The sequence below is a fragment of the Temnothorax nylanderi genome, unplaced genomic scaffold (assembly GCF_030848795.1).
Source record: "Temnothorax nylanderi isolate EJ_2023f unplaced genomic scaffold, tnyl_v1.0 TNYL_tig0026_pilon, whole genome shotgun sequence".
NCBI classification, from domain to species: domain Eukaryota; kingdom Metazoa; phylum Arthropoda; class Insecta; order Hymenoptera; family Formicidae; genus Temnothorax; species Temnothorax nylanderi.
The window spans coordinates 1,281,363-1,293,912 of record NW_027249088.1 but is presented as its reverse complement, the minus strand read 5'-3'; the positions used below and the strand labels follow the sequence as shown (position 1 = coordinate 1,293,912).

At 40.9% G+C, this 12,550-nt stretch overlaps 1 protein-coding gene across 4 annotated transcripts in view; it reads left to right on the top strand.

Annotated features, from left to right (window-relative positions):
- Nucleotides 1-12,550, top strand: part of Sk (small conductance calcium-activated potassium channel) — a 198,331-nt gene that overhangs the window by 126,764 nt on the left and 59,017 nt on the right. For all 4 annotated transcript variants that reach the window (XM_071701574.1, XM_071701573.1, XM_071701576.1 and 1 more), the window contains one exon: nucleotides 11,203-11,598. In XM_071701574.1, the coding sequence (XP_071557675.1) occupies nucleotides 11,203-11,598 (396 nt within the window). The remainder of the gene's footprint in view (nucleotides 1-11,202; nucleotides 11,599-12,550) is intronic.

Here is a 12,550-nt window from a genome sequence, read left to right as displayed (position 1 = left end):
TTTGCTCTCTCTCTTTTGCCACTCTTTTTTGCCTCTTTGATATTAAAATTAATAGCGAAACTGAAAATTGTGATATGAGATTAAGTCGGTCGCAAGTAAATTCACTTTCTCTATTAATTTTTTCCGTTTGAATTTAATCATCTGGCTGAATCCAAAGATCTAAAAATATGAGTACAAGAGTTTCAAAAGCGAAAGATTTAAAAATACTCGAGAAGCCCCGAGGTATCCTACAATTTATATTTCTTTCTCCGTGCGAACGCAAAGGATCGCGTTCAACAGATTCCATATCGAGAAGTCTCAGAGACCGGACGTACCAACCGATCGTCCAAGTTCCCGCGTTTGCGCACGTTATCCCGTGGTCGTTGCGTTCCGCGTACACGCTACCGGTTTCCTACGCTTTGTACACCACGTTGACAAATACACTGTGTGAATAATAGTACTTCGTCGTTGGCGGTCAAAGCACCTGTTCCATCTCTTCTTTTCCTGTCCTCTTGCCTCCTGTCTCATACACGGAGAGGTCTGCTCGTCAATACTCTCGTCCTCGCCGTTTCCGTTACCGTGGCTACCACCTTTTCGGTGCGATTCGCGGCTAATAAGCTATCCAACAAATAGCTTACAGCTATTGAAGGATAAAATTCTTTTTCAACATCTTTCTCAACGTGCAAACTACCTGAAGAAAAAAAGTCGAAAGAGCGATTTTCTTAATATTTAAAATATCGCACGTGTCGTAGGGGAAACCGGGGCTAGAAGTCACACGGGTAAGTTGTCACAAAGCTTATATCTCACTTAATAGATTGAGTGGAATATTCTTCTTTATAGTGTAGGTTGCTCATATCGTGTTAGTCGGGTGTACGAAATAGCTCGTTTCAAAAACATCGCATGTGATATTTACGAGCACTTTTTAAAAATTGGAGGTCGTGAGTAAATTTTTCTTGCCTCTATTTTTATTGTTCCGTTGGTTTTTGGAATTACTAGTCGTAATTTCTTTTTGGTCATAAGATCTATTATAGATTTAGATAATTTTTCCTGTATTTAGTTAGCCGTCATTGCAACATAGTTTATAAATATAATCTTCTTTGTTCAAAATGACCGTTCAGGGTAAGTTGTCTCAAATGAGATGGGATTCAAAGTTTATGTGAGAATTATTATTCTTTTATTTACTCAAAGTTGATGAAAGTATTACAAAGTTTATGAGAATTATTAATCTTTCATTTACTCTAAGTTTATGAGAATTATATTACAAAGTTTATGAAAATTATTAATTTTTCATTTAATTTATGCTGCAATATATTATTAAGTTAAATTTACCAAAAACTGGCACTAACTTTAATAAAATATTAAAACAGGAACTATTTGTCGTATGTTTCTTCTATATGAAAGATACATGACAATCAATCCAGAGTCATGTGACAACCAACTCTGGGTATGGGGTAAGTTGTCACATTTGCGCGGTTTTGTTTAGAATTAAATAACTTTTTTGTGTATAAATATATACAAGTCTAATATTTTTTTTCTTACACCTAAAGGATGTAGCTACATTACAAAGTAGTATACGATATTATAAAATATTGCTAACATTTTTTTAAAAATCAGTATTTGAAAAGTGTGACAACTAGCCCCGGTCTCCCCTACGCATCATAATGTTTATTCACAAATATTGTTTAAAAAATCAAGAACTTTTTTTTTTTGGTTGCGCTAACATAGCCTGTGTCTTATTTTTCGATCTTGCAATTTAACTCGTTATATCGTATCAGACATTTACAGACGCCAGATTGTCAGGCGCAGGAAAATCACAATATTTAATATCTAGACATTCTATCTAATCTATTCGATCTAAAAGTGATTTAAATAGACAGGCAATATCTAGACTTGATATTTTGACCTAAAAATATTTAATTAAGGCAGATCTAATGAATCGTCGTGTCGTATATGACATTCGGCGTGCACACATGTTATTTTTGTTGGAAATGTTATTTTCTCTCGCCGATGTAATTCGGGCGTGGGAACGTGTGTGTTCCTAGGAGCGAAATAATTTATGCAGACAGAGAATTACATATTCTCGACGCGATAGGACTTCGTCTATCGCGAGTTAATTGAATTCTTTCATCGTGGCGGCGCTCCAAAAAGTACGCCAGTGTTTTACGATTTCGCGAAAGTAAAGTTCCCGTTGACGGATGCGACTATCAGCGCCGAGTGAATTACCGCGAGTTCTCTATTAAAAGTGCTTACTCGCTTCCGCAGGCTGTCGGGCGAGCGTAATTAAGAGACTGTCCTGCCACTTTCTTACATTACTCCATTCGAGATTTCATTTCTTCACAAGAAACTTTACGGTCGAGAAACTTTGCGCCGCGCGCTCCTTTTTCCGCTCTATCGCTCTATCGAGTTACCCTATATTAGCGAGTATCCCGGCGTGGCTCTCTTTATATCCTTAAACGATATTTGCCGCTCCATAATGTCACGTAGTTTTCGCATTTAGATGTAATTCCTCGAAAGAGAAACGATTCTTCGACTTTGAATGCCTTCGCAACTTGAAAATCTGAAATTACGTTGGAAACGGAAATAAATAAATAAAATAAAAGGCGCGGAAAATTCATGTGGGAAGAGATTAGTGCCCTTTAACGTTTTCAGCAACGATTCCTTTGTTTATTAAAAGAAAACTTCTCGTGCCTTATATAGCTGTAGACGTTTGAGGGATCTCTGTCTCTTTGTCTTTCCGCCTTTCTAGCTCGCCGTCTCTTTCTTCCCTTCGGTCTACCCTTGACTCGGGATAAACGAGATTAAAAATTTAACAATGCGACCTACGGACGATTGATCGTCGGCATTACCTGCGCTCACAAACGGTCGACACAAACTCGCTTTCGTCGATGGCTCGATACCGGACAAAGTGACTATCTACCTATATTCAACTGTTGTCGCTTAATTTTTTTATTCCGCTGCCACCCTTCAGCGAGCGCTTTAAAGCTTGATCGAAAGGTTCCGTACGAGACACGGACGGAAAAGAAATTCGAGTACAACCGACAGGGATTTTAAGCGTAATGCCGTAGAAACTGTAGCTATCTAGTTAAGCACAAAATAAATTATTTTTCTCACGTGATCGTGTGATAAATTTCAAGGTTTTGCCTTTTATTTTTTTGCGATACATTGAATTTTTGAAATTCAATCGTCGATGTAGAAACGAAGATACATGTCGATACGATGAGCTTTTACGACGCGATATAAAATATATAACTTTTAGTTTTTCTTTTGTTTTGGCGCTTAGCCATTGGAACTATTTCACTACCGGTTGTCTATCTGCGAAATCGACGCAGAAACAAAAAGAGGGAAAGCAACAAAAGAGAATGTTTGTAACTGGAAAAGCAATAGCTGGCGGGGCTCGGCTGGAAATTGCCCTCGTTTTCCCTACTTTTCCCATTTGCGCGAATGCACGCCCCGAATATATTTTTCCTTTAATCCCCAAGTAGATTGGGGCCCCACGCGGCGCTCGCGCGAGGTAATGGAAGTTGTATATAGTAATGTGGTTAGGAGACTTGAGCTTCTAAGGCTTACACAGGCGCCTCCGGCTTCATGAAAATTTAAACACCCGGGAATCCGACATTTGTAAAAAATGCAAGATTCACAGATTTGGAAATTGAAGGTCCGTAGTATCTAAATTCTTAAAAATGCAAAAGGATGAAGCTTTACTGCTTCAATGATTTCGGGATGCTTCCGACGTTTAGGATTTTTTCTCTCAGAAGTAGACTCTCCTGGTGACTTAGAAGATCCACGATGCTGTAATCTCGGAGCATTGTGATCTTCAGACCTCCCGTAGTCAATTGAGTCTAAATCCGCCGGGACGGGGGCGAGGACATAATAGTCCAAGGGACGGGCAATCCAATTCAAGACAGAGGTAGATCCGCGAAACAAAAACAACGGAAGTGATATTGGTTGTACGCGAGTGGTACACAGCCTGAGCTTAGAAAATATTACCGAGAAATTGCAGGAGGCTGATTGGAAGTTATGGTTTCCGTCGGTCCTTGCATTTCACGAGCATTTCCCTCGGAATAATCCTTCAACGGCCACGCTCTGACCGGACAAACGACTGCCGCATGGGAAAAGGCTTGCAGGAAGCACGTATTTTATATCGCGGCATCGTCTCACGGTAATATCGGCCATTTCGTGGAAAGTACCGGCTTCTTGTAAACTTCATTAAATAACGCTCGGTGGATAGATTGTTCTCAGTTTCCGATCCTGTGTCTGTATCGCTACGTGACGGCGGAACTTTAAGAGACGTGAGTTTCTCTGCCTCGGACGATCCGTACGGAATTATTTATCTGCTAATCTCGCGGTTTTTTAATTTCGTTAATTTCTTACCCTATACCGTTGCATGCGCAAAAACTGAGAAAAACATTTATTTACGTCGACTTTTTACAAGTCATACTCTTGCTGTCTCTAAATGGACATATTTTTTTAAATGATGGAATCCATTTCGGTACAAAAACAGTGGCAAATTTATACAAATTCGCTGACATACTCATTTTTAAATTAAACATATTTTTTGAGAAATATATCAAAAAAATTCTTTCTCGTAATTCTTCCATTAACTCAAATATTAAAATGCGGAATAATGACAAATAAAATAAAAATAAATGAAAAAAAGAAAGGTATAACAAATATGTATTATAATTTTGTAGCTTTGTAACTCCCCGGTGAATAACAAGGTGTTCGCGATTAATATCTAACTCCGTTATTAATTTCTCGAAGTGATTTATGTAACTTTTGAAATCGCCACTTTGAAAGTTACTGCCGGCGAAATTTCCGAATATTTCCGCGGCACACGGCGAAATTAATAAGCGCATCTCTTTATCATATTATATCTTTGTTAAATTCCACGTTTGGGCAAATCTCCCCGACTATTTCCCTATTTCTGAAACGCGAAGCGCATGATAATTTCTGCACAATAATTTTCGACGCACGTTCGCGTTCAGTTAACAAGGTTGCGACGCGTCGTGAAATTTCTCGCCGAGAGCATGGATTAATTCTGACTATTCGAACTGGATGATCGTTTAAGGGGGACTCCATTGACATCGCGTGTTTCATGTCATGTCCTACATATACACGATTGACTCACATCGAGTATGCTATGAGAAAAGCATAACTTTGATTTGATAGTAAACATGCGAGATAAAATCGACGTTTTGTCTTGCAAAGTTCTACATTATCCTAGATTTGTTTTACAACTGAATAAGGTATCGAATTGCGGAATTTACCTTGACATTGCCGATCATCGTGATCTTATGTCTAATAACAATTTTTATGCTGGTGTGCTGTTTTTCGCAATAAATTCTTTGCAGATTTATAAGACGCTTATTAATAATATTAAATACAATTTAATATTAAATTGATATTAATAAGAGTCTTATAAATCTATAAAGAATTTATTGTGAAAAATAGCGCTCCAGCATAAAAATTGTTATTAAGCACAATTTAATAACGCGATTACGTTTAGCTTTGGCATAAAATATCGAGACCGAATAACAATCCGCGCGTTTAAAAACAAAGGCAAAATGTATAAAACGTATCAAAATTATTATCATGAGCACGAGATTCTATCCGATGATCGAAAACGTTTTATCGAACATTTATTTATTCTGTATTAGCTTAAGCTACCCGGCATTGCCCGGGATTATCACAAAGTGTCAAGAGGATGATATCATAGGGAGTGGTGTGTTCAGGTTTTATGATAGTTTATATTTTCCGCAGGGGTCTAGAGAGTAACTATGCAAAATTTGGCTTAGGAGTTAATAGAGAATCTTATACAGATTCTAGTTTATATATACATATACAGATTATACACTTAGGTTGTTATTTATTTATTATTTGTTACTTATTTATTAAAAGAAGTTAATCCTTGTAATCCTGGAATACATGAATTTTTACGTTACAAAGACTTAAAATTGTTACAAAGACTAAAAGACGATTACGATAACAAGCGATAAGGATTCTATATAAAAAAAGAGAGAAAAGGAAGCTGCGCAGACAATCCCATTTTATTAAAATGGATAGCAGTATGGAGTTAGAATACACATTAACGTTGCACACATTTAACAACGTTCCCGAATGTTTGCCGGTAATAGCACGACAATTTTTCGCGAGATATCAAAAGCAGGAACACGGTGAGTTTGATTTTGTCAATATTGATGCAAAACGGCAACAAGAAATTAAACGAAGTACGGTTATTTTGTGAGAAAACAAGCAGCGCGTTTTGGTCAACGCGATAGCTCGAAATGAACGAAAAAAAGCCCGGAGCAAAACGAGGTCCTCGGAAGTATATCGTTGACGATTCGATCTTATCGATTTAACGTCACGCAAAACTTATCCGTCGAGTGCGGATATAACATTCTATACATTTTATATATGTATATATATATATATATATATATATATAAAATGTATAGAAGAGTATATATATATATATACTCTTGATATCTGTTGAATTATTGGTCACCCGTTATACACGGGGACTCCCCGCGAAGCACTAATCTCCCCCCGGAGCATTATCTCGCGGTTCCATTAGAGAGATTATGTTCGCGGGTGCGCGTAGTGGGGACGGATAGAGGGGTAAGGAGGAGGGTGTACGTGCGTTTGTGTGTACCAGTGTGCCACAATTGCCGAAAACTGGAACGAGAGGCGGGAATCGCGCGATCGGAAACAGCGGAAAGCTGCCTCGCGATTATTGTTACTCATCTCACAATGGGCTTCGACGCGACGTTCTCGCCGAAACGGGCGCTATACAACCCCGTCAATGCACGAGCAAAAGTAACGGGTTAATAACGACCGTTTATCGCCGCGGATTATTGCCAGTACTCGCGGTCGCCGAAATTAAACGTACTGGCGATTATATTGACCCACATTACCAGGTCCATTCAGAAATCCAACGAACTTTATTGATCCCCTCTCGGTATCGGAATTTTTATTTATTAGAGAAAGAATTTCTGCTAGCGACGGCAAATCATCATCTGAAGTTTTCGGGAATTTTTTTAAATAAATTAACAAAGTCTTTAGTTAATTTGTATTTAGCTTTTGCATTTATATAAAACGACTCAAGAGGATTGAATATATTCTCCACTAAGGGAAAATCAATCTTTAATTCATCAAAGAATCTAACGTCGAGACATCGGAGCTTTTTGTGACATGTTGTGTATAGGGATGTATAAAGAAATTCCAGATGTTTACGGTATACAGCTTGGGACTTAGGAATACTTGAAATCGGAGAACGTTAGATTTAGTATCAGTATAACAACTGAACCGCAAATACTAGTACCCTACGTAGTCGACCAATCTCTCTCACGGGTTTTGTGCAACTTGTGCTGCTTTCTTGCTCGAGCCTGAGACCATAATATCAGCGACAACGCACCGAGTCAAGTGTGAAACCCGAGTGCGAGTATCGAATACTCTCGACAAATATGCGACGCGAAGATTATATTCCACCCTATCTCCATCTTCCTTCTCTTTCTCTTTCCTACTCTCTCTCTTCCTTCCATTTCCTTCTTTGCCGTCTCCATTTCTCCGTGGTGGCCGACAGTTTTATCGCATTTCTCGTACGAGAGGAAGCTGCAAGTCGCCGGAAAAGATTGCGGCTTCGCGGGAGGAAAGTTGACTTTATTAGACGTCGACGGGCGGAAGGGGCGAAGGAGAGTGAATAGATGGAGGGTTCAGAGAGGAAATTAATTCGATTCAATTCAGTGAGAAGGAACCGAGTCGCGAGGATACAGTCCCTTTCAGAACGATGATAAAGTAACGCCGTACATAAAAAAAATATATATATATATAATAAGCTAATGAGAGAATGTAGGCAAAGATAAGGGAAAGATGGAAGTAAAAAGGAAAATTGGGTTGGGACAAACCAAGAGTGTGACAAACAATGAAAATTACATATAGTAAATTACAATGTGATCATCATAATTAGACTATTAAGTGCACATCGTTGGTCTAACTTATATCAATAATTTTTAATTGATCTAGTACCTCATCTACTTCCACTTGAATTTTTATCTGAGATTAAGATTTGAACTTAAGAGCAATATATCGATTTAATTGGATTATTACGGCACTCTACGTGGAGGGTTCGTAACAAAAGCATTTTCCGGTTTTAACTTCAAAGATCGATCTGAGAGAGTTGAAACGGCTTGGAAATACCGAATGGTGCTCTCTCTCTCTCTCTCTCTCTCTCTCTCTCTCTCTCTCTCTCTCTCTCTCTCTCTCTCTCTCTCTCTCTCTCTCTCTCTCTCTCTCTCTCTCTCTCTCTCTCTCTCTCTCGCGCCGTTGTTCCGCGGAGAGCGAGATGGTGCGGAAGCGCTGGTAGTCTGTACTGCGCCTCTTTATCGCGGTCGTGAGCAATCGCGAAAGTGAGGGCGAGAAAGAGAGAACTTTATCGGGCATATACAAGTTTAAGATTGCCTGAGCCAATCAAGCTTTGAATTAAGGAAACCTCTCGGGATGGTCTCCATGGCTACCACCCCGTCTCTGCATCTCCCTTTCCGTCCTCCCCCCAATAACACAGTCTTCTACCCTTATCCTCCTCCCTCTCATCCCCCCGTCACGGCCGGTTGAGAAAGGTCACGGAGTCATGCTGCGCGAAATTTCCCTGCCGGTGCATTTCAACAACTATCATTCGCCACCCTACGTTGATTGTTCACCGAATTGACCGATGTCGTCGGGGCGCAGCGAAATGTGCGAACGCGAGAAGAATGCGCGCGCTCTCAGAAACTCGCGAGCTTACAGCGACCGCAATTTAATCGAATGCGCGAGATTTCTCCGTGTTATTGTTATTGTCAGAATTAGCCGTGCCGGGGAATTCTGACGATCGTCATTAAACGCTTTCGAATTACACCCATTTGTCCATTCCCACGGGAGAGATAAAAACAAAAATACCTCACACCTTACATATGTAAATTGAACGTAAATAGACGGCATAACAGGGTCGTTGGACGCGGAGCTCACGCACATTACCGTGTCTCTAACCCGCTGGCGAAAACACGCGTTTCTCATAGAAGACACGGCACACGCGGAAAATATAGCGGAGGATCGATAGGTCGCGCGCATAGAATCCCGTGTACGTGCGACCCCCATACATTGGCAAATCAGGTGCATGCGCCTCGTGCGTAAGCGCAGTCCCGGTGCATCCGATATAGGTACGCGGGATTGGAATCAGAACGTGCATACGTTGACGGCGAGTTCACGTGCGCGCTCAGATTTCCTTGATCCTCGATAGAACGGAAAGATCGAACGAGACATCGTAGCGGGCAAGACAGTGTAATATTTTCCAATGGTGTGTTTGCCATCACTCGTTCTCTTTAATAATCTCGCGATATCTGTTTATCTGTTTATCTACAGAGATTAATTAATCGTTGAGGCGTATTTTGACATATAGGGTAACAATCGAAAAATTGCTGAAATTTAATAGCTGTTATTTTATAATAAAAAAATAAAATAAAATAAATTGAACACTAAATAAATTTAAAGTAGAAATTTATCTTTTTTTAGCATATAGTGCAAAAAATATATTTATAAAAATAAACGTTACAAGAAAGCCGATGATTCGGCTGGTTGCATGGTTTAGTGATATGTTTAGAAGATCTTGACACGCGGAAACCATTTTTATGACAGAAATTTATTTGAAATTTTTCCGAAAGTATAGTTACAGTTGTTAATGTTAGAAAGTGTATTTAACAGTTCTAAAAACATCTCGATTATTGTGAAATTTAGATGGGCTTTACTTCGCAAATACAAGTTTTCAAGATACTAATTAATATTTACATTATAATGTTTAGTTTATTTTATTCTTTTCGCTTTTATTATAAAATATATAAAATAAAGTGACGATAATATTATAAAATAATTTAATTTTAGGAACTTTGCAATTGTCATTCTGTACTTTATTGAACGCATAATTATTTACCAGATATAAAGATAGGTCAACACTACTGTCGTGGTTTAAAGAGCATCTCTGAACCTAGGACTGAGAATAGAATAGAAAATGCATGTGTAGTCATTTTTATTAGAACGCATTTATTTCGAGGTAATTAATCAATTCGTTAGTGTGGTAGCACGGAGTTGAAAAAAGGCAAAGTGAACTTTTTCCTTTTTTAAGTGGAAAGAAAGGTAATTCTGGCTTTTTCTTTATGCCGAACACTGTAATCTTCGCAGCTTCGTATTTATACCGTCCGAAATCCCGCCCGAAACGTAAAACTCGCAAAAACAACCGTTCCGACCCTCAGTCCTCGGCCTTCCGATGTAGCTGAAAAAGTTAACGCGATTAAGAGCGCGCTTTATTACACAGGAATTCGAAGCTCTCTCCGGCGAGACGATAAATTTTTTAATGAATACCGTACCTCTCGGATTCGCACGCGAGAAATCAGCTTTCCACCGTATGCGGAATTCTGCATGCCGTGGCACTCGTTAACTTCGTATCGTCGTTGGGTGGCGAGATAGAATAATTCCCATCGATCGGAAGCCGTCACGAGCCTCTCGGGAACCTCGGCTCGGGAAGATTTCGTGCGGCCGCCCACGCGCTCGCGCCACGTTTTGTCCGATAAATCAGAATTGCATATCTAATTGCTAAAGATAAATCGAGACTGAGTTTTTGCGACGGTCATTTATTTCGACCCGTTGAGTCAATCCGTTCGCGAAGGAAAGGGGATCTATACCTGTAAAGAGAGAGAAAATCGAAACCTATTCTCGCCACTTTCGGAATTTTTCTCCTACGGCGATAAACCTTTCAACTTTCGAACGTTGAGAGCGCGACTCGGCATAACTCTCATGCAAGAGAAAAGAAACTCAGAGAAAGGATATTTGGAGGAAAGAGAAACTTTTGCGGCTTAAAAGAATTTCGTTGCGGTCACCTTTCTGCATAATCCCTTTGACTTCAATACACTCGGCACATCGCTTTGATTCACTTACACAATGCATATAACTCGCGCGTTCTGTCTGCACTTTCAAGCGCGAGCTATGCCATTTTTTCTCTCTCGATGAGGGCAAATTGAATAAATTTCTAAAACGAATTCGAACCCGAGGTGGCAAAGAACGACCACGCGGCGTAAAAAACGACGTTATTTTCGCGATCGCTGCTTTTGCACGCTTTTTCCACGCACCACCAGCGATGCACGACTATCGAGCACGCGCTCGTAGATATTCTCATCCTAATCGTGCTCGCCGCTGTTCCAGCTGCGGAAGCCAGTGTCGACTCTCTCGATCCCGGGGGCGATGAAGAACAGCGGCGGGGTAGCCGGCGGGGGCGGCGCGGGGGCGGCCGGTGCGGCTGCCGGCAGCGGCAGTGCTGGTGGCGAGGACGCCGGCATCGCCCTCATGGGTGTCCACACCGAGTATCCCCGTTACATGGACGAGCGCATGCTGGGCGGCGGCGGATCCCTGAAGGGCTGCAGCGGCAGCATCGGGCCCGGGTCCAAGCACAAGCCGAACATCGGCTACCGGCTGGGCAGGCGGAAGGCCCTCTTCGAGAAGCGCAAGCGCATCAGCGACTACGCCCTCGTGATGGGCATGTTCGGCATCATCATGATGGTCATCGAAAACGAACTGTCCAGCGCCGGCGTTTACACCAAGGTAAGCCGTCACCCCTTTTGCCCGTTGCGACACAACGTTCGGATGAAGCTATAATATATCTCCCGCGACGGTTAGTCGCGGTTTCAAAGACATACTTCGCTCGATCGAGGCAGGTATTACGCGAGAGGAGCAAAGAAACCGCACGGCTCAAAGTTAAACTCCTGGGACGACTGTTGATCCCGCATCGCATAAGTACGATTTTCCTTCTCTCAAGTCTTCTTAGCTCTCCGACATCGTCGTTGATCCAATTTTCTAACTTACATAATACGGGCGCAATTACAAGACTGAGGATAAACCTCTTATCTCTCGCTCCGAGTCTCGGAGCCAAGTTTCTCTAAACTTAGGACGCGCGATTGAAGTTTTGGGAGATGGCGAAGCGTGGGGTAAAGGCGAGGGACTATTAGTGTTGGCATGACATTATTTTCCGATGGAAGAATATTAGCGATCAATTTTATCTTCTTCCTACTGTATATAGGCTTGAACCTTCGGTTATAATTAACGCAAGGTTTACCAGGCGACAGCGCGTTCGCGATATCTCGTACTTCATACATCGGGCGTCCAATTAACTCGCACTTGATTTGCTAATAGACTAGTCACACTTTCCCCGGGAGACTCTCGTAAATTCGCCTTGGCTGAATCGTTCACGTGCGGGAAGTAAACTCGTCGGCGATTCAAAAGTTAAACACCCGGGAGCGCTTGTCGCGATCTTGGCCAACTTCCCTGGTTTCTGTTTACAAAACGCTGCAAACATGACCGTTCATTGAGGAATTTTGTAATAAAATTAACGCCGGGAGAGAGAAAGAGAAGAGGCAGCGCCGCGGTTGCATTCAATAATCCGATTGAAGCTGTCTTCGAAGTTTACGTGTCGAACTCTCGACAATTCTGCCAGTTTACATTTTATTTACATAAAGTTTTTATCATTTAGGAAGATCCAAGTATTTGTTGAATGATA